At 41.2% G+C, this 22,456-nt stretch overlaps 1 protein-coding gene across 4 annotated transcripts in view; it reads left to right on the forward strand.

The window, feature by feature from the left end:
• Positions 1–21,533, forward strand: part of LOC108941142 (myocyte-specific enhancer factor 2A-like) — a 68,828-nt gene extending 47,295 nt beyond the window's left edge. The window contains exons 5-12 of one of the 4 annotated variants that reach the window (XM_018763728.2): positions 3,813–3,947; positions 5,598–5,823; positions 7,858–7,917; positions 14,951–15,135; positions 17,063–17,086; positions 19,754–19,880; positions 19,967–20,093; positions 20,237–21,533. In XM_018763728.2, the coding sequence (XP_018619244.2) occupies positions 3,813–3,947; positions 5,598–5,823; positions 7,858–7,917; positions 14,951–15,135; positions 17,063–17,086; positions 19,754–19,880; positions 19,967–20,093; positions 20,237–20,564 (1,212 nt within the window). In that variant the 3' untranslated portion in view covers positions 20,565–21,533. The remainder of the gene's footprint in view (positions 1–3,812; positions 3,948–5,597; positions 5,824–7,857; positions 7,918–14,950; positions 15,136–17,062; positions 17,087–19,753; positions 19,881–19,966; positions 20,094–20,236) is intronic. The other 3 variants (XM_018763729.2, XM_018763731.2, XM_018763732.2) reach the window with 3 other exon arrangements.
• Positions 21,534–22,456: the final 923 nt, after the last annotated feature.

Here is a 22,456-nt window from a genome sequence, read left to right on the forward strand (position 1 = left end):
CCTCCTCATTGCTGAAGAATAATCTTGTGTTTCACTTAGGCCACTTGTGGTTTTTTGTACAGATCAGTATGACACAACATCCAATTTTTTTGGGGGTTTTTTGCATAGTAAATGCATTCTCATTTCTTATCTCAGATGGAGAAATGTCACTGAAATCTTGTTCCACAGGATTGAAACAGAAAACATTTTTTAACTCAGTATTTCAAGATGAATTCATAATTTCCGTAAAATACAAGCAGGGACTGGATGTTTCCACTAAAGGGGAGGTTAAAGGACAGGATTCAAAGTACTGATTCTAGGTTACTGTCAAAAGACAGGTTTTTTTCTCACTACAGACCCATATTCAATAATTTCCTAAGTGTAATTTACATTAAAGAAAGGACCCAACAAATAGTCATTTCATATTTCAAATATTTACATGACTTACTAATGAGCCAGTGTTGTTATTCACCATGAATAACAAAATAATGTGAGTAAGCAGAGTAAGCAGAACTTTATTCCTGAATTATTCTGTAATAAATTTCATATAAGGTATGCCTTTTTATTTTGATTCATGATTTTCTGTTTTTCTGACCAAGAAGCATTATTCTATGTCAATCCATATTACATCACTGCATTTTGATGGTCATGTAAACGTTTTTGGCAAACAGGCCTATATTCATGACGTTAATAAGACCTATGAGCAGAAACCATGACAAGGTAACTTTCGAAATGGTTAAACTGCTATGCAGGATCTTCTTATGACCCAAGGGCCTTTCAGATGGATGAATCTTGATAGGCATAATGGAAAGTTGCTGAAAAATGCAGTGAAAAATACTAATCATCTCTATAAAAGAGACAGTTAAATTTCCTAAAAAGAAACCCTAACTTTCCAGTCAACTGTGAATTTCAGTTCATTTCAATGCAATTGTTTAATTTGTTTTATTTTTAAGTAGCAGTCTTCTCGGCAGGGTGATACAGCACTGAACAAAGTTCCAGGAAGGCTACAATGCAGAATAGCAGCAGTTATAGTTAACTCTGAAATTAATCCAGCTGGCAGCTGAGGAGAAGAAAACAAGAAACTCCAACAGCAAAGAAGGCATGAAAAGTAAATGTCCATGGTACTAGTGGTTACCCACCCTTCCTAGGCATTCTAATGTGGTCACAGGGGACCTGTTTTGATATTTCTAGTATAAAAGACTTTTATGTCTGTCAGCCAAAAGTGTAACCTGTGGAAACTAAGGTTGGTTTTCAGACCCATGGTTGCTAGTCCTGTTGTTTGAGGTAGGCACTTGCTGACTCCCAGCCACAGAACCCAGTGGTTGTTGTAGGCCCTCATCAGTTCCTGGCAGCAGGTGATTTGTCCAGAGGGCGGCAGTGTGCTAGTGTCACTGCCTCGTCTGGGGTGGTATCCTAGGGTGCTAAGATATCTTAGAGAAAAAGAAAAAAGAATAGAACAGCCCAGGAATACATCAGCTGGGCTATAGTACAAGATGAGAGAAATTGGCTTGTAGCCTGGCTTTAAAAGTTTAGGAGACTAATGACTAAATGCTCTGCCATCCAAAAACATTCGTCTGGATCTCTGGGACTACATGATGGTGGTGTCCTGTGAAAGTAGGACTTAACTTGTAGTTGTTGAGAAAATAGGCAATGTAAGCTGGTGCCAGACCCTTGAGTGCATTGTAACTTATGAGCAGTATCTGGAAGTCACATCTATGTGAAACAGATAGCCCAGTGAAGAGTTGGAAGAACTGGAGTAACATGGCAGTATTTCCAGGAGCTGGTGACAGTCCTGGCTGCAGCATTCTGGACAAGTTGAAGGGGGTGGGTATGACGTAGGCAGTGCAGCCAGATAGCAAAGAGCTGTAATAGTTGAGCCTGCTGGAAAAGAAGCATGGACTAAACTGTCAGTATACAAGCCAGAGAGAAAGCACATTAATTCAGTGATATTCCTCAACTCCAGGAAGTGAGCCTTCTTAACTCTGTTGACATGAGGTTTGTAAGACAGCTCTGAGTTGAAGAGAATATAGAGATACCTTGCAGATTATGCAAAGCTGAAATGTAGGTCCTTGAGATTCAGCTGTGAGAGTTTACTGCTTGGAATTGTTGGTCCCAGGAACCAGATATCCATTTCATCTCCATTCATGGCAAGATAGTCATGGCCCATCCACGCCTTGATGTTTGTTGAGACAGCAAGGTAGGTATTTAATAGTGAGCATTTCTCAAGGCTTTGTGGTCAGACAGAGCTGTGTATCATCCGTGTAGAAGTGGAAATTAATACTGTTTTTTCAGATAATCTAGTGTTTATATTTAACAAGAAGAGCAATAACCCCAGCACAGAACCCTGAGAGATTCCATATCAGACGATGAGGACGGAGAAGAGTTGTTTTTAAGATAAACGCACTAATATCAGTTTGTAATATAGGAGTTAAACCACTTAAGCACAGTGGGGGAAAGGCCCAAGCATGTCCCTGACCTGAGCAACAGGATTCTGCGACCGATGCTATCAGAGGCTGCAGTGAGACCCAGGAAGATGAGGACTGTTGAGGAGCCTCTATCAGCTGACAGGAGGATGTTGATTCTGACCAGAGCAGTTGCAGTGCTGTGGTGTGAACAAAAACCAGATTGAAATTCTTTGAACATATTGGTTGCAGCTAGATATAAGAGGAGCTATTGAACGACAACCTTTTCTTGGGCCTTTGGAAATAAATGGGAGATAAGCAATTAGCAATTGGTCTGAAGTTGCTGAGAGCAGGTGGATATTGGCTTCTTGAGGCATTAAAAATTGCAAATTGCAATTTTAAATGAATCCAGAACCACCCCAGCTGATAGGGACACCTTAATCATGCTGAGTATTGTTTTGGTGACCAAGCTATTTGAGGATTTGAAAAGCCACTTTGGCATGGGGTCCAAGGAGCAGGAAGTACATTTGGATGATAGGATCAGTGGGGCGAAACTCAAACTCACCAACAGGCTCAAATGATGCTAGACAGTACTCATATTGTGAAGCATCACTGGAGCTGGTGGGGACTGGGATTTGGATCCTGTTCGATTTAAAGTCAAATGTTGTACATTTTTTAATCGAAATAATCAAGGAAGTCAGTGCAGATGAACCTGGGGGAAGTGACAGCAGTAGGGTCATTATTAGTTAACTTTGAGATTGTCTGGAATAAGGAGCAACGGTTGTTACTGTTCTCGTTTATCTGTTTAGAGTAGTGTGTCGACCAGGCTGGAAAAGGGGCTTTCCTGTAACGGATGAAATTTATTACCTTTTTTTTTTATTTTTACTTATCTTAAGTAGTGTATAGTGTCATTTAACACTGTAATTCTGCATTTTTTTTTAATTAAAAATACAGAATGTTATTACTAGTATGGCATGGCTGAGGACTATCTAAGGTTTAAAACTATTGGTGTATCCTGTTGACATAGCCTCATTGACTTTGAAATATCATCAACCCTGTTTGAGGACACTATGCATGTGTTCAGTTTGCATGAAATTCTAGAATGAATTTTGAACAAATAGTATGCACTCAAATGAACTACTGGAAAAAATTATCAATTTTAAATGTTTGTCTGACAAGTTCTTAGTCCACATGCATGTGTGAATTCTTCCAATTTTATATCAGATACAAGGAAACAAAGGCAATAATGACTCTGGGCAGTCCTGAGCTAGATGGCTATTTTGGGCAAAGACCCCTTGTGAACTGTGATTTTGGCAAACACAATAAAGAGAGTGAATTATTCTAAGTACTGTGCTGTAAGTATTTTTTTTTCTCAACTTTCTCTCTACCATTTAGTAATTTTTTTGCCTTTCTATGTTGATATTACCGCAGGCTCTAAACAAGAAGGAGCACAGAGGCTGTGATAGCCCGGATCCCGATGCCTCATATGTCCTCACCCCTCACACAGAAGAGAAATATAAAAAAATTAATGAGGAGTTTGATAATATGATGAGAAGTCATAAAATCGTAAGTAAATGCACTGTTTTGCTTGGCATTGTCAAGTGTTCATTTTTTTCTGCATTTTTCAAAATCCTCACCCTCTTTCAACAAACTGCAAGCAAAAAAGGGACCTTTAAAGGTGTTTTCAGTTTTATTGGAAATGTTTGTCATTCATTCACTTTTTTTGCATCTTATATCTTGCCACATCCTGATACGATCACACCATGAACATAGGTGTAACCTTCCTCTAGTGCTGTCAAATGTATCGCTCCTTTCCCTAGATGGTTGCACTTCCTTTAAAGAGCACCACAGTTCCCTTCAGTTTGGCTGATACTGCTCTTTCTGCTAGCCCGAGTCCTTTTGAGCAGAGCCCCAATTTCCCCTAGTAGATGTGGAAATTGAATTTTTCATGATGACGTACGTCCATGCCCAGGTCATGGGGAAATTTTTCACTGTGACACACGCAGCGCCCGGGTCGTGTGGAAATGAGACAATTTGTCACTGAGTAGAGCCTGAGACAGGCTGTCGTTACAGCTGGCCTCTTGTTTACTGTTCCTGTAAGTCACTGACCTGGGCTACGTCCTCTCCCAACAGCACAGTACTCCTGGTTCTGTTAGGGAAATTGACGCCTTCTCTAAAACCACTGCTGTTTTTAAAGGATTTTAATCTAAAATCCAAAAACAGTAATTAGGATTTCAGGACATGCTGATCTTATTGCGGTTGGCAACAATGCAAGGTTCTGCTAAATGAAGGGCTGCTAATAATTTCAACCCTGAATGTGGCACTCACCACCTCACTGTTGAATGTTGTGTATGGTACTCACACCGACTTTGGTTGGCTAGTTAGTGCTGCAGGAAAAATAGTGGGGAGCAGCTCCAGCCTATCTCATTGTTATAGCGTACCGTATGTCTTATATAACACAAACTCAAAATCCTTTGAATCTTTGTAATGATTGTCTCATATGCTGTGACAGGACACTACAGATTTGTTAATGATCAAGCAGTATTAGTCAGATGGACAGTTTTAGATATTAGTGGGGGACAATGGAGTTGATTCCACAAAGTTAGTAAAGTATAACTGTTAGAGTCCCAGTTCAGTTACAGCTATCGGATTAATTATTTTAGCAAACTGTACTCCATAACACTGAATATAGCTCATGATACCAATAAATTTATGTGGACTTGCACATCTTCTTTCTGCCAAGGTGATATTAATTTTTTGAGATTTTATTTTTGTGGTTTTCTGAGATTCACACCTCCTCATATGATGTGCAAAATTTCCATCCAGAGCTGACATTAACCATGTAAGAAGGCATGCCTTCCTACTGTTCTGACCCCTTGTTAAACGAGATTGCTGGAACCCAAGTCTTATCTTTCACCACTGGGATTCTGCAATTACAGCCCCACATCCTCCTGTTTTGTGCCCTTCTCACTTTTTTCATGTCCAAATGCAATTATCTGAGTTGCACACACAGCCTTTGTGGGGCTGGTATTTGATTTGGAATGGCTTGCAAGCATAGAGCGTCTTTTGCTGCCTTTCTCGGGGAATGCTGTGTGACCGTGGCAATGTGACCCGCTTGGCACTGCCGGTAATTGCCTGCCACATCTACTACTGTGCATGTGTCCCCGATCTCCGGCCATTGATCTCGCACCTGTCTACCGCTTTCTTCCCTCCCAGCCCAGCACTTTGCCTCAGCAGAGCTTCTCCATGCATGTGGCCGTGCCAGTATCGAACCCCGGCAGCCTGGCATACAGCCCGGCCAGCTCCCTGGGGACTCAGGGCCTGGCCACAGCCACGGCGTCGCTGAGTGACAGCGGGATGCTCTCCCCTACTCAAGGCTCCCTGCACAGGAACGTCATGTCCCCCGCAGCTCCTCAGAGACCCCCCAGCACTGGTAGTGCAGGTCAGTGCTTCGCTCAGCCTGTCTATGTCCAGGACTGCTGTGCTGCACATTGTGTGCGCTTGTGGAAACATTCTCAACAAATCAATTACTGCATCTCATTAGTATCTTATCATTCATCATTTGTGTGTGAACCTTCTGTGATTTTTTTTTTTTTATTCCCCCCCTTCTTTTTTTCATTTCTGTGTCTCCTGAATGGTTAAAAACTGTTTGAAACACAGTCATTGTTTCTGCTCTGAAAATTATGATTTAGTTCCCCTATCCTGTCACAAGTAATTGAGACTCAAAGGTCCAGTGAACAGTGCAATTTGGAAGGAAGTCAAGCAGTATGCTGCTGCCTCCTAAAACAGAAGCACAATTGTGTTGGTGTGTTTTTATTGATTTGTCAAATGACTGTCACAGTTCACACCTTTCTTTCTTCTTTTTTTCGCTTGGGCCCATCAGCGGAAATGGAATTAATTAGTAATATTTTGCAAGAGGTTACTATGGCTACAGCGGGTGGCAAGCTACACACGAATCTCCTTCCTAAGCGGGTCTGACAGTCCTGTCTCTGTGGTGAGCTTTTACAGAGGCTCAGCAGAGGGAGAGGCACCTGGCACACACAGTCTCTCGTCAAATGCTTTGTGTCGTGTGACAAATGTCTGAGCCCCGCGATGGAGAGAATATCACAAATGTCAAACGAGTTCTTCGTCGAGGCTCTTATTTATTTAGATTGAAAAAGGCACTGACCTGTTATTTAATCAGGTGATGAATTTATTATATACAGCTGCCAAGTAGCTTATGTATAGAAAATATGTATAATAGAGTGTTGTGACATACCAAGGCCAAGTACTACAGCAAGTGTTTATGGTAACACTGTTGAATGGTTATATTCTTCATGATATCCAATCAGTAATGAATAAGCGGGGTTTTTGAGAAACCGTTGGGTTTAAATAATTCTTCTTTTCATATAAGTCAGTAAATAGGGCTGTATGCAAGTACTGTGTATATTGCAAAATTCTTGAATATTGGTTGAAATACTGGAATAAATCTCTTGAAGAATTATTTTATTCTGGGGTGTACTCATGACAGTGATAGAAGTGATACTGTGTACCAGACAAGCAAAAAATATTACTTAAAACAGCTGTCATTGTTGGATTCCTACAGAGTCGGCAGCTTTCAGATAAAAATAAGATGGATAGAAGAAAGCCAGAATAGCCAAGTCAGTATTTGTTTTCCCATTCAGGCTTAGGCTCCTTAGCCATGTTCAGGGTTGCAACACAATGAACACCTGGCGCGATACTCCTGTTCTTCTACACAATTGTTTTATTGACACGCTACTGTGACATGCAAGACAGCTAATGTGTATGGCTTGGCAGTCATTCTGTGGTCTCCACTCCAACACTGCACAACTCCTGTGGACAGCGAGCAGACGTCACCCTGGCGAGCCAGTTATAAACAAGACTTCACCGTCTCTGCTTTATCTTACGTGACTCGCACACATGCGTTGTGTTAATACTTACTAGGTACAGTAAGAAAAGCAGAGCACATTACTAGCGTGAGCATAATGTGCCAGAGCTTGAAAGGTTACACTACAGGCAGGCTGTATGCAGGCTTGAGCGCAGCTCTTTTGAATTATTTAAAAATTGTACTTCCCTCTTACTTTCATTTCTGAAAGTTGGGTTGCAAGAGCCTGTACGAGTACATTCTGGATGCTTTCAGTATGACTGTGCCAAGTATCAGAAAAGCAAGTGAGCTGTCTATACTTATGTCATTTAGTTTAGAAAATGTACAGGGGGTAAAATCTACAACACATGGGGTTAATTTGTATATTATTTGCAGTCAGCTCCTGAAAAGCTTCTTTTATGTAAATACTTAATTGTAAATATTGTAGCTTAATGTTAACACCATATTTTCAGATCTTTTGAGGGTTGAATCAGATGTATTATAAATATGTGAACAATGCCTCATGTAATAATAAGTGTTTTGTTCACTTTCGTAGAGGATGGAGTGTGTGGTGGACCACGTCAATGTTTTCCCTATGTGTGTTCTTTGTAGGTGGCATGCTGACTTCTTCAGACCTCACAGTGCCAAATGGTGCAGGTTCTAGTCCAGTAGGTAAGTCCTTAACAGAAAACACTTGTGGTGCACTCACCACTATGTGAGTCAGCATTTGCCCCGTTTCCCACCGCTGCCCCTACAGCAAAACATGCCTAGCAATGTTGGCGAGGTGATTATCAAGTTGTGAGGTGCACGGAATTAACAAGGGAGTCGGGAGGAGTTCCTCAAGTGAATGGTTGCAGAGTTTTGCTTTTAATTTAACGACGGTGCGGGCCTGTACTTTTTAAAATGAGTAATTAGACCATCTTAGGAGAACACAGATGTCAAACACAATTGCATGTGTAGTGCCAGCACTAGAGGAAGCTCAGTGAGAACATATTTTAGGGAGCTGGGTGGGTATCTCATTGTTCAAGTGAAAAGATTACAATGGAAGGAAATGGTGGCAGCTGCCTGTGCTTCTGCACGGGCGTCCGTGGCGCTCATGCTATCGGATCAGATCACCAAGGTGCCTCTAAGGATGCGTGGTCAACCACTCCCCTCAAAGAAGTAGCAGGGCTGGCCCTGTTTTCAGTCAGGCTAGCCCCTTTCTGCTCTTCCCAGCATTCCAATGGCTATGCCAGCATATTGTTTGAAATAAAAGATAAACACCCCCTTAATTCTGTAAAGCATTGCTTTATTCCTTAAGATATTTTGACAGGCAAGTAAAGGTGCTTTTGACTCGCCTTGTTGTACAAGTTGTTTTTTTGGAAGCACTGCGGTTCCTGTTATTACGATTTTACAACAGCTGATGAAATTACTGTTGCCCTTAATATACAGACTTTGCAATGGCATACAGTTGGGCGCATTCTGCAATGTTCGGTACACATGGCATTTGTTGAGGTTCCATTAAGGTCAGTCTGTCCAACCCCCCTTTTGCCATATCTAGTTTGTTTCCTCAGTTGACAGGTGCATCTGTTTATCTGGTCCTGCAGCAGTCCATATTTGGGCTTAGTGGGAGTCCAAGATGCCCAGCCCAGTCAGGCTGCCATGGTATTCCGGACCTAAGATTCCTCTAAGTCCTGTGTTCACAATGCTCCGACAACCTGTCATGGCTCCTGTGTGTCATGTGAAAGGCTGTGGCAGGTGTGCGGTAGCTTTGCGACTGCTCCGTAGCTGTGGTAAGACATGCAAGCATGAACACACTCACGTACATTATGGTTAAAGCGGTTGTATTCAGTTGATTAGACTACTAAGAATATCTCTGTTAAAACTGTTCTTCTCTTTAAACTTTGCTAAAATGTACATATTCGCGTAAATTAAATATCATGTTAAGAAGTCAGTGTAAATTATCATTCGCTGTGTTAAAATCTTAATTATATTGTCTCCTGTAAGAGGACAGATAGCATGTGAAAAGGGACAATATCCGACTGATAGAATTTTGATTTTCCACAACTGACAGTTACTCCAAATCATCGAACGTGGCCATTCAGTGCTGGGAGTTGAGAAGTTTCGCATGTGTTATCCCCCACGTTCTGCCGTTGCCTGCTGTCAGAATGCAGCCTTTGGGCCGCTGGGCCCTGGTAGTCAAACTCGCTCTGACCTTTGCCCTTAGCATGCTGGGAGGATCCCGCAGCTGTTGTTTGCTCCAGGCTGTAAGGAGCAATGTGGACTGCTTGGAAAGGAGCCCCTTTCGTATCAGTACCTACGCTAGATGGCCAGATCTTCCCTGCCTCTGCTTTTCGCAAGCATCTACTGGGAAAGGACCGACCTTTGCAGGCAGACATAAATATTTCTTGCATTGCTTTCTTGGTACATATGCGTCACAACATTAGGTTGTTAGTAAGAGGGACTTGCAGAGCCTTGGCTGTTTTTTGGCTTTCGGTTTTTCCATGACTCAGTACAGCTGCTTATATCTTTTTCTGTTCCCTCCAAATATAGGTGTCATCATATTCTTTGAAAACTGTTTCCAGTTTTATCAAAGCTCATGAAGCCACAGAGTGAAACATAATCAATTATTAACAAAAAGACATGGTTACCATATGATTGTAGTATTTTAGAATTGGTTGGACAATGAACCGCTCAAATTTATGCTTTGTCTATTGCAAGGGAAGGCGTGTGCCCTTACTGCCCTTTGCGTACTGCTTCAAACGTAGCCAAAAGGCTCCATAAGATGCATTTTAGTTCTACCAGGTATGTTTGTTAAATTCAGAAGTTAGCTCTTCCAGTACTGTGTACTCTAGGGAAAGTGTTGGAGACAGAGGGTAATGCAGGATTGCTCAGCAGGGGGCTCTGAGTTTTTAGGAATGTCCAGCATTTACGAATGGCCAGGAGTTTAACCAGAAATTGCATTTTTAATTAGCACATTTGTATTATATACAAATAAAAAGGAAGCAACATTATTGTTACTTAGAGTTATAACCTATTGCGGTGATTTCACTAGCAGTTTTCTCCTCTTTGTCTATCTGCACATGATAAGAGGTGTTTGAGTGCTCACCAGCTGACTGCCAGTGAGGTGACAGGGACACGCACAATTGCAAAAGTGGGGATCTTATCAAAGTGACACTTGGAAATGCCTTTTATTTTTACGATAAACATTTCCCCATATCAGTCCAATGCCTAACAACTTTGAGCAGTACACCAGGCAACTGAGGTTTTACAGAATGTCTACAGCTATTTCATGGGATAACTTTGTGCTTACCTAAAGTGCATTGCAGAAATTTAAAATTTTTATGAAGCGTTTTTTTTTTTTTTTTTGCGATAGTAGACAGGTGAAAATCACAACTATTCAGTATTGATATGAAAGCATTCCGCAGAAATTTGACTGAGTACTCGTTCTCTTACTATGTTTCAATGGACCAGTGGAACATAGTTTTATTCATAGTTTTATATATGCAGGCGTTGTATTTTAGAAACATGAAACTCTGCAAAGGTAAAATGGTACAGCAGTAATTTTTACTTGAGCTGAAATGTTGCCTATCTGTTGCGTTTGGCAACAAAACATTGGTTTTGTCTCTTTTTCCCCACTTTAGCAAGAAGTAACCTGCTCATCCTGTTTGTATTTACATAGCATTACAAAAAGCAAAAGAAATACTCTGTCACAGTTTGTTGAGGATATTCACTTTTCAGCAACGGTGGAGGGAAGAGAAGCTCACCATATGCACAGTATTACATCAGGGAACTTTTTAATATATTCATTGTGTTTGCTCCTTGGCTTGGTATATTTTGAAATGAACTCTGCAATTCTAAGGTGACTATTTGTATAGCTCCAGGAAATCTCAAATGTAGCTATAGTAGTTTTTTTCCATGTTCCAGGCAGAGGCTTTTTCAGAATAATACTAAAGAGGAGGGAGGTGTGTATACCTAGCTCTCTGAAGGCTTTATTTGATGCCTGAACACTAGAAAATCCAGTGTTTGCTCTCGCAAGATTAGCTTCTCGTACGGCCTGCGGTTCTATTACTGAGCTTATTTTATCCCGCCACTAACCCTGCCTTGGCTGTTGAGCTGGACAGTTTCTGGAAAGCTCCTTGGCCTGCAGGATGCAGACTTTGCTATCACAGATGTCATGTGATGGAGGCCAGGTGCTGGGTGAATGGCGGATGTGCGAATGAATGAAGGGGGCCGGCTTTACCCGGCCTGAGCGCGGCGTGTTTGAAGACCTTGACAGGCAGGCTCACTCGGCACATGTCCTCCGTGCCTCCCCGCAGTCATCTGCCCCTGGTGCTACTGTAAGTCAGGAGAACTCAATTTGCATTTTTGCCTAACTTACTTGGCACCATCTGTCTTGCTTCCCGAGGCTGATTCGCAGTGGCCGAATGTGAGCTGACGGTCCCTAAAGCCCGTCTGGCCAAGAGCACTGTGGCGTTTGAGTCCAGCGGTGGGAGCACCGGCAGCATTAGTCTTGTCCTGCAGCTTCACTGCCGGATGTGCTGCACTGGAGCGCGGTGTTTATCAAGAGAAAACCTTCAATATGCCGAAGTCTCTTATACTTGTTCGGCTCTCCTTTCTCGGTATGCAAATACAGTCATTGTATGGTTAATGCCAATTAAGGATGGCACACTTTTATGGCCATGTAATTTTTGGACTAATGTTCTAATATGACTAATGTTCACTAATGTTCATTTTCAGGACCACACCTATGTAAGTGCGTTTTCATTAAGTATCATATCTGGGCTTGACTGAACCTATGCGTTACATACAGACATAGGGAGAATAAATGTCCATAGTTATTATTTGCAAATACAGCCCTAATTCAGAACTGCTGGGTTTCAGGGAGTGTCCGGGCCTGGTGGGGGTGGTCTTAAGCAATGTTTTATTAAAAATGAAAAACAGCAGTTTTTGCTGTTCATAGTCCATTAAATGTTAAGATTAAGATATGGGTTAGGTGCAGTTGATGTTCTGGAAGGTTTGTGCAGCTCTGCTCCTGCGTGCTACAAATTTTTTGGGTTTTTTTTTTAGTACGGTGTGTAACGCCGGTGCTTCTTTTTAATTTGCAATGTGTCATTTCAACAAATTAATACTGAAACTATAAGATATTGCCATTTCTCAACTGTTTAACTAAAATGGTACCAGTCATATCACCTCATAGAAGAAGGAATTTAACCCAATCACATGTTTAACAGACAAGTACAGTTACCGGCTGCCATTCGGTCCCTAACCCCACTGTTAACTTTGCAGTGACTGTGTAGTTTATTTTTAACGTTTAAAATGTTTGATGTCATACGACTCCTGTGGACTTGCACTGCAAGTTGGTTGTTTTTTGTCTATGAAAATACAAAATTAAGTTACACCGTCTAAGCATCAGCTGCATAACAGTACAGTGAGAAAGCACCAGATAACGCCATCGGATGTCATCAGATAGCGCATCTCTCCCTTGGTCTATTTTCATGGCAGTTAGTGGTGATTACAAAAGGTTACAAAGTGCATGTTATCTACACAGCTGCCTTGGTTGCTGTATAGTATATATTTAGTGTTTCAACTATTGAGGAGGAATTGGAAGTGCTTTTATGAGTGATAAACAATCCGCTTATATTCATATATTCCTCCTTTTCTGATGGTGTGCATACCTAAGTAAAAAATTATAAAATTATATTGTACCTCCTGTATAAAAATAAAATTGAGTAAAATTGTGAATAAGTACAAAGGTACAAAAACATTTAACATGCAAGTTTGCCCTCGCTTTAATAAACATATAGGAAAAAGTAAAATAATATTCGAAGCATTGTTTTTGTTGTACTTTTTTTTTTTTCCTGTAAATGCAAATTGCGTGTGCGGGTGAGGCTTTCTTATGTAACTATTCTGATAGGAGACTGAATTATTTAAAGCTGTCTGCTTTATAAATAAAGCACCGTACATGCTCCATGTTCATTCAGAGACTTTATAATAGATGTTTTGTCCTTGAGGATATGTCGGAATCAAGAATGCAACACAGTGGTAACGTTGCTACAACAACAGACTTAAAAAGTATACAGGACAAACATCTACTGAATGAACAGAACTATTTAAAAAGATGCTTCATTAGACAAGAATTAGATTGTGATTGCTTTTTAATGCTAGCATAGCCAGCTTTTAGAGGATATTTTTACAACAGATGAAGTGAACATCTTAATTTTCTGCGTAGGGTTAGAAGTGCCTGCCTGCTTTTCTCCTGATGTTCTTCTACACAATGACATCATCCTTCTGCGATGGATATCAGAGCCCTGTTACTGAGCCTGAGTAATTTAAAGCTGTTACCCCCTCACCCCCTCCTCACTGCTGTCTCACACAGTCCATTGCCCCCCTCCCTGTGCTCTGTAAATCTTTGTTTGCCATGTGTTACTGCCAATAACTCCTCCACTGCAAGAACACAAAACAAGGGACATTTTGCTGATGCAAAACTTAATAATTCAGTTTTGATGAAAGAAAAAAAACGAAAAGACTATTCTGTCTACCAGATATTTCTTTTGATCAGCGTACGGTTGAGTAATCCCTTTTATTTTTAATATTTTGCTTCCCCCCCCCATGTTCCTAAAGGGGTTATGTTGCAGTAGTTAAAAAATGAGATTAGCAAAGGCTTTATCGTTATGTTAATCTGTTTGAAGTCAGCAATTTCTGCGGTGAATATACTGTATCTAAACCTTACATTTTAGTAATTAACAATGAAATGCTTTGAATATGTGTCATGTAACAGTAAAGCAATAACAATTGAACTAGAACTTTTAAGGATCATTGTTAAATGGTTATGCTTCGAAGTATGAAGCCTTATGAAGAGGTCTGTGTTCATGGGCCTTGAGGGCCACAGGGTTTGCTGGTTTTCTTTTTTGCTGAGCTCTCAACCGCTCACATTGAATTTGGATTTCAATTGAATGCATTACATCTCTCAGATCACAGCAAACTGTATACGCCAGTAGAGAGCTGTCGTTTTTCGGTCTTGTGAAACTAAATGCCATAGAACCACCACATATGCATTTTGTGTCAGTGAAATATGCCCCCTTTATGTTTTCTCTTTGGCAAGGCTAAACAAAACAGAATTTATTAGTACCTCATTTGGTTTAGGTTTATAAGTTCTTCAGTTCCTTGATGAATTAACTGTTTAATTTTAATTATTTATTCTTTTTTAACATTATAACTAAGAGCGAAAATTAGAAACAGTGGAGTATTTTTTTATAGCTAGCCTGGAACTGGAATGTTTAAGACATTAATAACACCATCTTTCCTTTTCGGCCTCCAGTGTGTCTTTTCTTAGATGTTGTTACTTAACTTTTAGAACTGTCCCACAAACAATTCTGTGCTTGGGTTTGAGTGACCTTCCTGATTCCCATGAGCGATTTGCTTGTCTTTCTGATATCATTAGTGCTAATAGTCAAGCAGAAATGGAGATGTCTTTTATATCTGCAATCAGCACAACTTTTTCTTTTTCAAATCTAGTAACCTAAACCTTCATAGAGCATTTTAACAAAGGGTTTAATTAACTGGTCGAATATATACCGTTTTTAGCGTGCGCTACGATTTTATTAGTTTTCCTGGAGATGTGAATACGAGGTTCAGAGAAGCTACATCTCTAAGACTATCACGACTCTCTGCGTGGTCTTCTCCAGAGTGTAACAGGCTTGCCCCTTCTCTGTTCACTCTATAGGAAATGGCTTTGTCAGCTCTCGAGGGTCCCCCGTACTCCTTGGCAGCCCCAGTGGAAATGGTTTGGGGAAGGTCATGCCCACCAAGTCCCCACCACCTCCTGGAGGGAACCTGGGAATGGGTGCCCGCAAGCCAGACCTGCGAGTGGTCATTCCCCCATCCAGCAAGAACCTGATGCCCCCACTGGTGAGTAGAGCAGTGTAACATCAGAAGAACTCGTGAAACGTGTTGGTGTGAAAGAGCACAGCTGACACATTACCCAAGGGGTGGAGAGTGTCTTGACAACGAAGCTGATGTTTCTCTACCTTATGAGCAAAGTTTTTTCCCCTCCCAGCAACCTTTTGTCTTTTTATTGTACAGACTTTCTAATGTTTTCATAGCAAAAAGTCTCAGTCATATGCAGGACGTGGATGTTTCAGGAAATGTTTTTGTTTTTGGACTTCTTGGTTTGACGTGGGCTGTCTCTGATCAACAGCAAGTGAACAACAAAGCGAAGAATGTCTCATACCAAATGAATTGCGCTGCTGGTGTGGTGTTTATGTGCTGCTTCTAAAGCGATTCTTCAGCTGTGCCAAGAATGCAAACGCTACTAATAGGATGGTATCTAACCGCTAAGAGGCAACTGCATTAGCAGCCAGTATGTCTTAGTGAGATTATAGGGTCTCCCTAATTATTATAATTAAACTGGAAAGAGCTCTGACCACACAGAGCACCTGAGGCCACTTGAAGGCTGTCATTGCCATAAATCAAATTACTACAAAACTGTTAAAAGGTTTACCCCTCAAACTTGTGTATTACTGTTTTCCCCCCGTAGCACAATTTCTTCTTTTGAAGAAATGGCGTGGTGCGTTCTTCTGGGATTACTCCTTTGCTCTTCGTACATTTGCCAGGAGCGAGACATAGACGAGTGTGGGTTACCATGCCATTAGCTGAAGGTCAGACACGGATCACAATTAAAAAGAAGTCAACAAGGACATGAAGATGTCCAACAAGGAACTTCCTTCTCGTCACAGCTGCGGCCATATTGAAGTAATGCTGTGAGCGTACAGAATTGTAAGCATTTTAGCAGTTTGCCTGGGACTGGAAACCATGAGTTCCCACGGTGCTGGTGAGTGCGCTAATCTCATTGATCGGAGGAACAGGCCTTCCCGCCAGTCGCCAGGCCTGCTACACTGCTTGGCATTTCTGGGGTTTAAAGCGCACTGAATCCAGGTTTCTCAAGGACCTTGTGCTCTCTCTGAAAACACAGTGTTAAGAACTTGGGAAGAACCGAGGTTGAGGCAGAAACCCAAACTCAGCCCTGTGTGCCTGCAGACAGCCTGTCATTAGGTCATAATGGTATTAAATTAATCACGCCTCACTGTGACAGAGTGAGGCGGAGGCTTATCAGGAGCCCAGAGCATGAGCCAGATAATATCTTGTCACCCTTGTCATGTCTGTCTGCCTTTATTCCCTGAGTGTGGGTATTAAGACGGTCCCAGCCTGGTCTCAGACTGTCCCAGCAGAGACAAACAGACGGTCTCTGGCTCAGCTTCTGTCTACGCAGCAAAGTGTCGCACTCTGGCAGCATCTCCTCTCAATCTCACTGCTCCTCGGTCATGCTCCAAGCAGGCCATGTATTGTACGCGCTGCTCACCCACCGCCTTGCTTTAGTTTTGCAACGAAAGCACAGAATCTGAAATTGCAGGACTTTCGGTGTGAGTTATAGACGGTGAACAGCCATTAATTTGCACACTTGAATGCAACAGCATCCTAACGTGTTTATTTTGACCCGTGTTTTAACCACGGCTTTGCTCAGCTTCCGATCGTGAAATATCATGTCACTTGTTACCATTTTTAAAGAAATCGTCTACGAGGCACAAAACTTTCACTTCTGTATAATAATGATGTTTCTGAGAGCCCCCTCGAAATTTGCGTCACTGTAATTTGGCTCCCTGAACAAAATAACTTGTGGAAGCTGGGCTGTCTGTATCTGGAGATAATTCTTTTGAGCCTGGGCTCATCTGGAAAAATCTAGGCTGAACTAAAGGCACTTTTTGTGTCTGGTTGCTGGAACAGAGTGGATCCTGACTTCTGTAACAGTGCTTTTCTTTTTGTCTTCTGTTGAGAGCAGTCGGAGGAAGAGGAAGTGGACTTGGTGAGTTTGGTGAATTGCTTGGATAGAAAGGATTGCCTGAAAATGTTTTTGGACTCACAAAATTGTAAAAGCTTGGCATTTAAGGGATTAAAGCATGTACAGCTTTGTGTTAATTGCCTGCAAAGGTGGGACTGAAGCGCACTGATTGAGATGCCACGGTGCATGTTGTGGACCTGCTTGAAAATTGCAGACAGCCTGGAGAGAGAGCTCACTGCCACTGCAGTCCTCACTTGGCTTTGTGAAATGTCGCTCACTTCAAATTTTGGAGGGATCCCAGAGAATGGAGGACATGGAGCCTTAACTCAGAGTGCAGACACATCACTGAGCTTGAGGCACATCCAAGATATTCATGTATACGGGTGGTGTACGAATGAGTTTGTAGCACCGTGACGTGTACTTTGTAACATGTAAATAGCAGATATAGTTAATGTTACAACTAAAGTTTTAACACGGCTTGCAAACAAAGCTCAAATATATACACATAAATTTTTGAACCAAATGTCCCCCCCCCCCCCCCAGTGATGTCAGCTATAGTGACACACTGCCCTGAATGATTTCATTTGGCAAGAGAGCAGCAAACCGCAGGGGGGCGTGATCTAGTGTTTGTGTCACACAGCAAATGTGTGTGTCTCACAGTGTACTTCACCCCAGCGGTAATGTACACACTCGGAACTCACTATCAGAATTATAACTAGATTTGTTTCTCAATGTTTTAAGAAAGAAAGTGTTAAATGGGAAATAGATTTTCATAGAGTGTGTTAAAGAATTAGTGTCACGGCAGTTTTCTGTTGGAAAAGGAGATTGATGACTTGTTGCTATTCATGCACTCCAGAATTCCTCTACTATTTTATGCGTTATGCTGCGAATGAAACCCTTCAACATGAGCGTATTTGGCTCACAGTTAGCGCATGAATGTCAGTTCTCTAGCTCAGACTGCATGTTACTCCCATTTTTCTAACCTAACATGGAATCATTTCACACTCTGCATTATTTTGCTCTCCAGTTTTTAAATTCTTCCTATCCTCATTGTCTCTGAAAAGTTGTGTTGTTTTGGAATAATAATTTTGTAGAATAAAAACAACTTTACTCAGTGATAATTGGCAAAAGCATGGCATGACTCAAACCTGTGTAAATGTACTTTCTTTTGAATGAAAACAATGAATGTGGAAAAAATATAGTTTCATGCACTAGGACCTTATTCCTTTAAAATTATTACCTTGCAGTAAAGTCAGTTGGACTTTGCAAATTTGGAAGAAGGTGGCAAATATTTGCTCTCTGTTGTAAGGCTTTAGCACCACTTAGTGGGGGAAAAGATAGTTTCCCCATCACAGCTGGTATTTGCAAATCAAATTACATTCCTATATTGGTTCCATCTTAGAACTCAGTTGGGAGCAGCATTTCATTCATAACTTGGGTTTGTTTGTAAATCCAAAGTTGCTCAAATCACTAATTCACACTCAATAAAAGTTTGCATGTAGTACTCAGAAGTCCTTCGATTTATTTGTTCTGTACATTCTGTAAGACCTTCTCTAAGATTTTTTAAAAATTATTTTGTACTGGCATCAACACTAAAATTTAAGTTAATGTAATGAAAGAACATCTGTTATTTTCACAAATTCCTAGTCAATCACAATTCATGCCAGAAGTGTGTAATGTTTGCTTCCGGGCAGTTTCAGCTTTCTTTATTGTCTGCGCAATCAAATGGTTAATAATTCAGACATCCCTTGGTTTATTTGTGGGTTAGGTTCCTTAAAAGTGTCAGCTAAAGCTATAATTTGTGGAAAAAAAACATCGCTATCATTATCTGTCCAGTCCGTTTCTGTCTAGTCTGTTACGAGTTTTGAAGTTGTGCAGCACAAAACATTCCCATCTTACACACAATAACAACACAAATTGGCTTACAATAAGTGAGTAATTTATCAGCCACAAGACCATATATCAAGAAGACAGTAACATTCATACAAGCACAGGCACAGTTAGTTACGCACTTAAAAGTGTGTGATTCAGTTTAGAAGTTTTCAAGAATAATATTGCAAAAGCTGGTAACAGAGTACAAAAAAAAAAAAACCCACACTAACCTCTAAGGGTTGAACTAATTTAGAATGACTGGAAGTAAAAATACAAACTCGTATTCAATGCCGTTTGTTGCCGTTTCATCCCATAAACGTGCAGCATTGGTCATGTTATTGATAACGGACACTCACAAATACCAGACCAGAGCTGTAAACACTGTGGAAGGCAAGTTGAATGAATGCAGTCCTTCACTCCTGTTTTTGTGTTTTTTACTGCTAACTAATGGCTAGTCTTGGACATGCAGGTCACTTGTGCTCCGCAGCAGGCAGAAATTTTAGGAAACGGGCAAGAAAATGCAGTTTAAAACCAAGTAATCCGGAAAATGTTTGTATCTTGGAAAATTCATAATTTGAACGTTTGTATCACAATGGGCCAGTCTACTTGTGTTACGGAACTGTGGAAAAATAATGCAGTTCACTATACCTTTTAATGTAGTGTATTATTTCATGACATGATCCTAATCACAGTGTGGTCAATTTATGTCACTGCTGTCTAATCTGTATGGCTAATAGTTTCAAAAGGGTCAGCAGATCACTTTGCATCCCACCCAGGGCTTTTGAGCTACACACTCTGAAGCCTGTGTCCTGTTCACAGAACACCCAAAGGATAAGCAGCTCCCAGTCCACACAGCCTCTGGCCACTCCGGTGGTGTCTGTAACCACACCCAGCCTGCCGCCACAGAGCCTGGTCTATTCCGCCATGCCCACTGCCTACAGCAGTGGTGAGTCGCCATCTCGTGTCCTTGCTTGTCAGTTTCTTGATGGTACGTTTCTGGGTGTGAACGTGTGCCCCCTACGTGCCTTTCAGACTACTCCCTGAACAGCACGGAGCTCTCCTCTCTGCAGGGCTTCTGCTCCCCTGGAGGCCTGCCTCTGGGCTCCGTCTCAGCATGGCAGCAGCACCAGCTCGGCCAGGCTGCCCTTAGCTCTCTTGTGTGAGTACTAAACCTCTCCGGCCACTCCAGAGTCCAAGCCACAGGTCCAGAGCGAGTCAGTGTCTGCAGAGAGATGATGCGCTGCTCTGTCCTGCTCTTCTAGAAGAGGGCAACCCTGATCTCCCATCTGTTGTTCTTTGCAGAGGCAGCAGTCACCTGCCTCAGGGCCCCAGTCTCTCCATCAACACCAGCCAGAACATGAGCATCAAGTCAGAGCCCATCTCTCCGCCCCGTGAGCGCGTGGCCCCGGCGGGCTTCCTGGCACAGCCTCCCCCATCCTCTCGGCAGGATGTGGGCCGCTCCCCCGTCGACAGCTTGAGCTCGTCGTGCAGCTCCTATGATGGCAGCGACCGCGAGGACCCCCGCACTGACTTCAACTCGCCGCTGGGGCTGAGCAGGCCTCCAGCTGGGGCCGAGGATCGAGAGAGCCCAACGGTGAAGCGTATGCGCGTGGACACCTGGGTGACATAGAGCATCCCAGTGTGGTCGTTATTACTGTCGTAACTGTTGCTATTATTATTATTTAACTCTGTCTTTTTTAATTGGAGATAGTGCAGAGGAAAATAAATGTGTCCCAACATATCAAAAACAAGTATGTTGCTCCCACCAAGAACACCAAGGAGCTGAATATATTGTATGGAGACAAAATTTTTCAGGTACTTGATGCAGATTAACAGGTTTGCTCCAGCCCAGTGTTTTAAAGAGGGTATCCAAAAAGTCACTGGTCCAGTCTCAGACTTTTATTTCTGCTTTTATAATATTTTCTGAAGAACACAGAATTAAAAAAGTAAAATATCTCCCTCTGCTGGAAGGCTCTCGTTGCAACACCAGATTTGGGACTTGTTGAATCTGTTGTTTAAACCGGTTTATTGTTCTGAAAAGTAGATTTTTTTTTTTTTGGTAGATGTTATTACGTTTTACGGGATATAGATCAGAGAAATATGGCAGGAATGAGCAGTGCTGTAGTAAAACAGGAAAAGATCCTGATTGTCCTGTTCAGTTGATGATGAGGAGGAGGCAGAGGAGCTTGTTTGACGCACTGTTTGAACACATTGGGGAACGTGAGTGAAAGAGAAACTGTAGTGTCTGCTTCAGGCAGCAAAACTGGCCACGGATTTAGAATCAGTGTAAAAGAGTAGAAGAAAAGCAAAATGTTGGACATTTTTGTTTTAATGCTCGTTTAAATTCAGTGTTGAAACTGATTAAATCACAGACGCAAGAGTGAAATACCTAGTTCATAAAAGCAAAAAACCTTTGCTCAGAACAATTTATTTATGTCAATTGTAGATTTTTTTTATTAATATTGCTTTTCTTTCTAAATGTTTTTCTTTTTATTTTGCTTGAATGCAAACGATACAATGACATGCAAGCAAGACCTACAAATAATAACTAAAGCCATGAACACTTGTTGTTCTGTTTGTAAATTAGAACTTTGAGCCAAACTTTTCTCTTTGTTTTGTATATAACAACTTTAATATATATCACCTTTGGTGTAAGTACGTATGTATTGTACCTTCACCAGATTTAAGAAAAAAATATATTTTTGTGGATTACTGCCAAGTTTACAAGGCGAAGTCCATATTAAGTAGAGTATTCACTAGTTGATATTTACTATTTTGTTAAATATGCTGTATTTGAAAAAGCCTATTGTCAGTAACCCAAGTTATTTCAGAGGGTAGTTTCTGGGTCGTTCTCCCTTTAATGGTGGTGAATATTTGTCCTACAATATTAGTAACAACAGTTCTGTATGATTAAGGTTCACTGTATCGTTTTCATAAAGGAGAACTGTTAAGTTTTGTGGATATGATTTCAGAGGACATCAAGGAATTGTCTTACAGCCCCTGTATGAAGGATTGGTCTGCAGCTGCTGAAAACACTGCCTACTTTCAAACATAACGTCACACCTCGACAGAGAAGGCTTAGTTTTACAAATGTCATGTTCAGTAAATGTCACCGAAATCTTCCGAGTTTAAGTCAAGTGGATTTAACGTGAATACCAAGGAAACCAATAAAACATTTATGACACTGAGCTTTCTTGTTTAATATGTTAAACATTCTATGTCCCTTTCAAATTAAATGAAAGTTTCAAAAAAAAAAAAAAGAAAAGAAAAGAAAAAGCTGGAATTGTACTGTCTCGGTGATGATGTGGCTGTAGCATACTGCAATTCCTCTTCTAAATGTAAACCATACTTAATTTTTCTTCCTCTGCAAAGTTGTTCCATATATTTTAATGTTTTTAAGGCCTTCTGTAAAGATACATTTGGAAAACGTGTAGCTTACATATAATGCACTACATGTTTCCATCTGAGAGACTGGAAGAAGTGTTTTCCTTATTGTGCTTCACTGTGCTTGCCAAAAGGGAG

Source organism: Scleropages formosus, chromosome 11, assembly GCF_900964775.1.
Source record: "Scleropages formosus chromosome 11, fSclFor1.1, whole genome shotgun sequence".
Lineage (NCBI taxonomy): Eukaryota > Metazoa > Chordata > Actinopteri > Osteoglossiformes > Osteoglossidae > Scleropages > Scleropages formosus.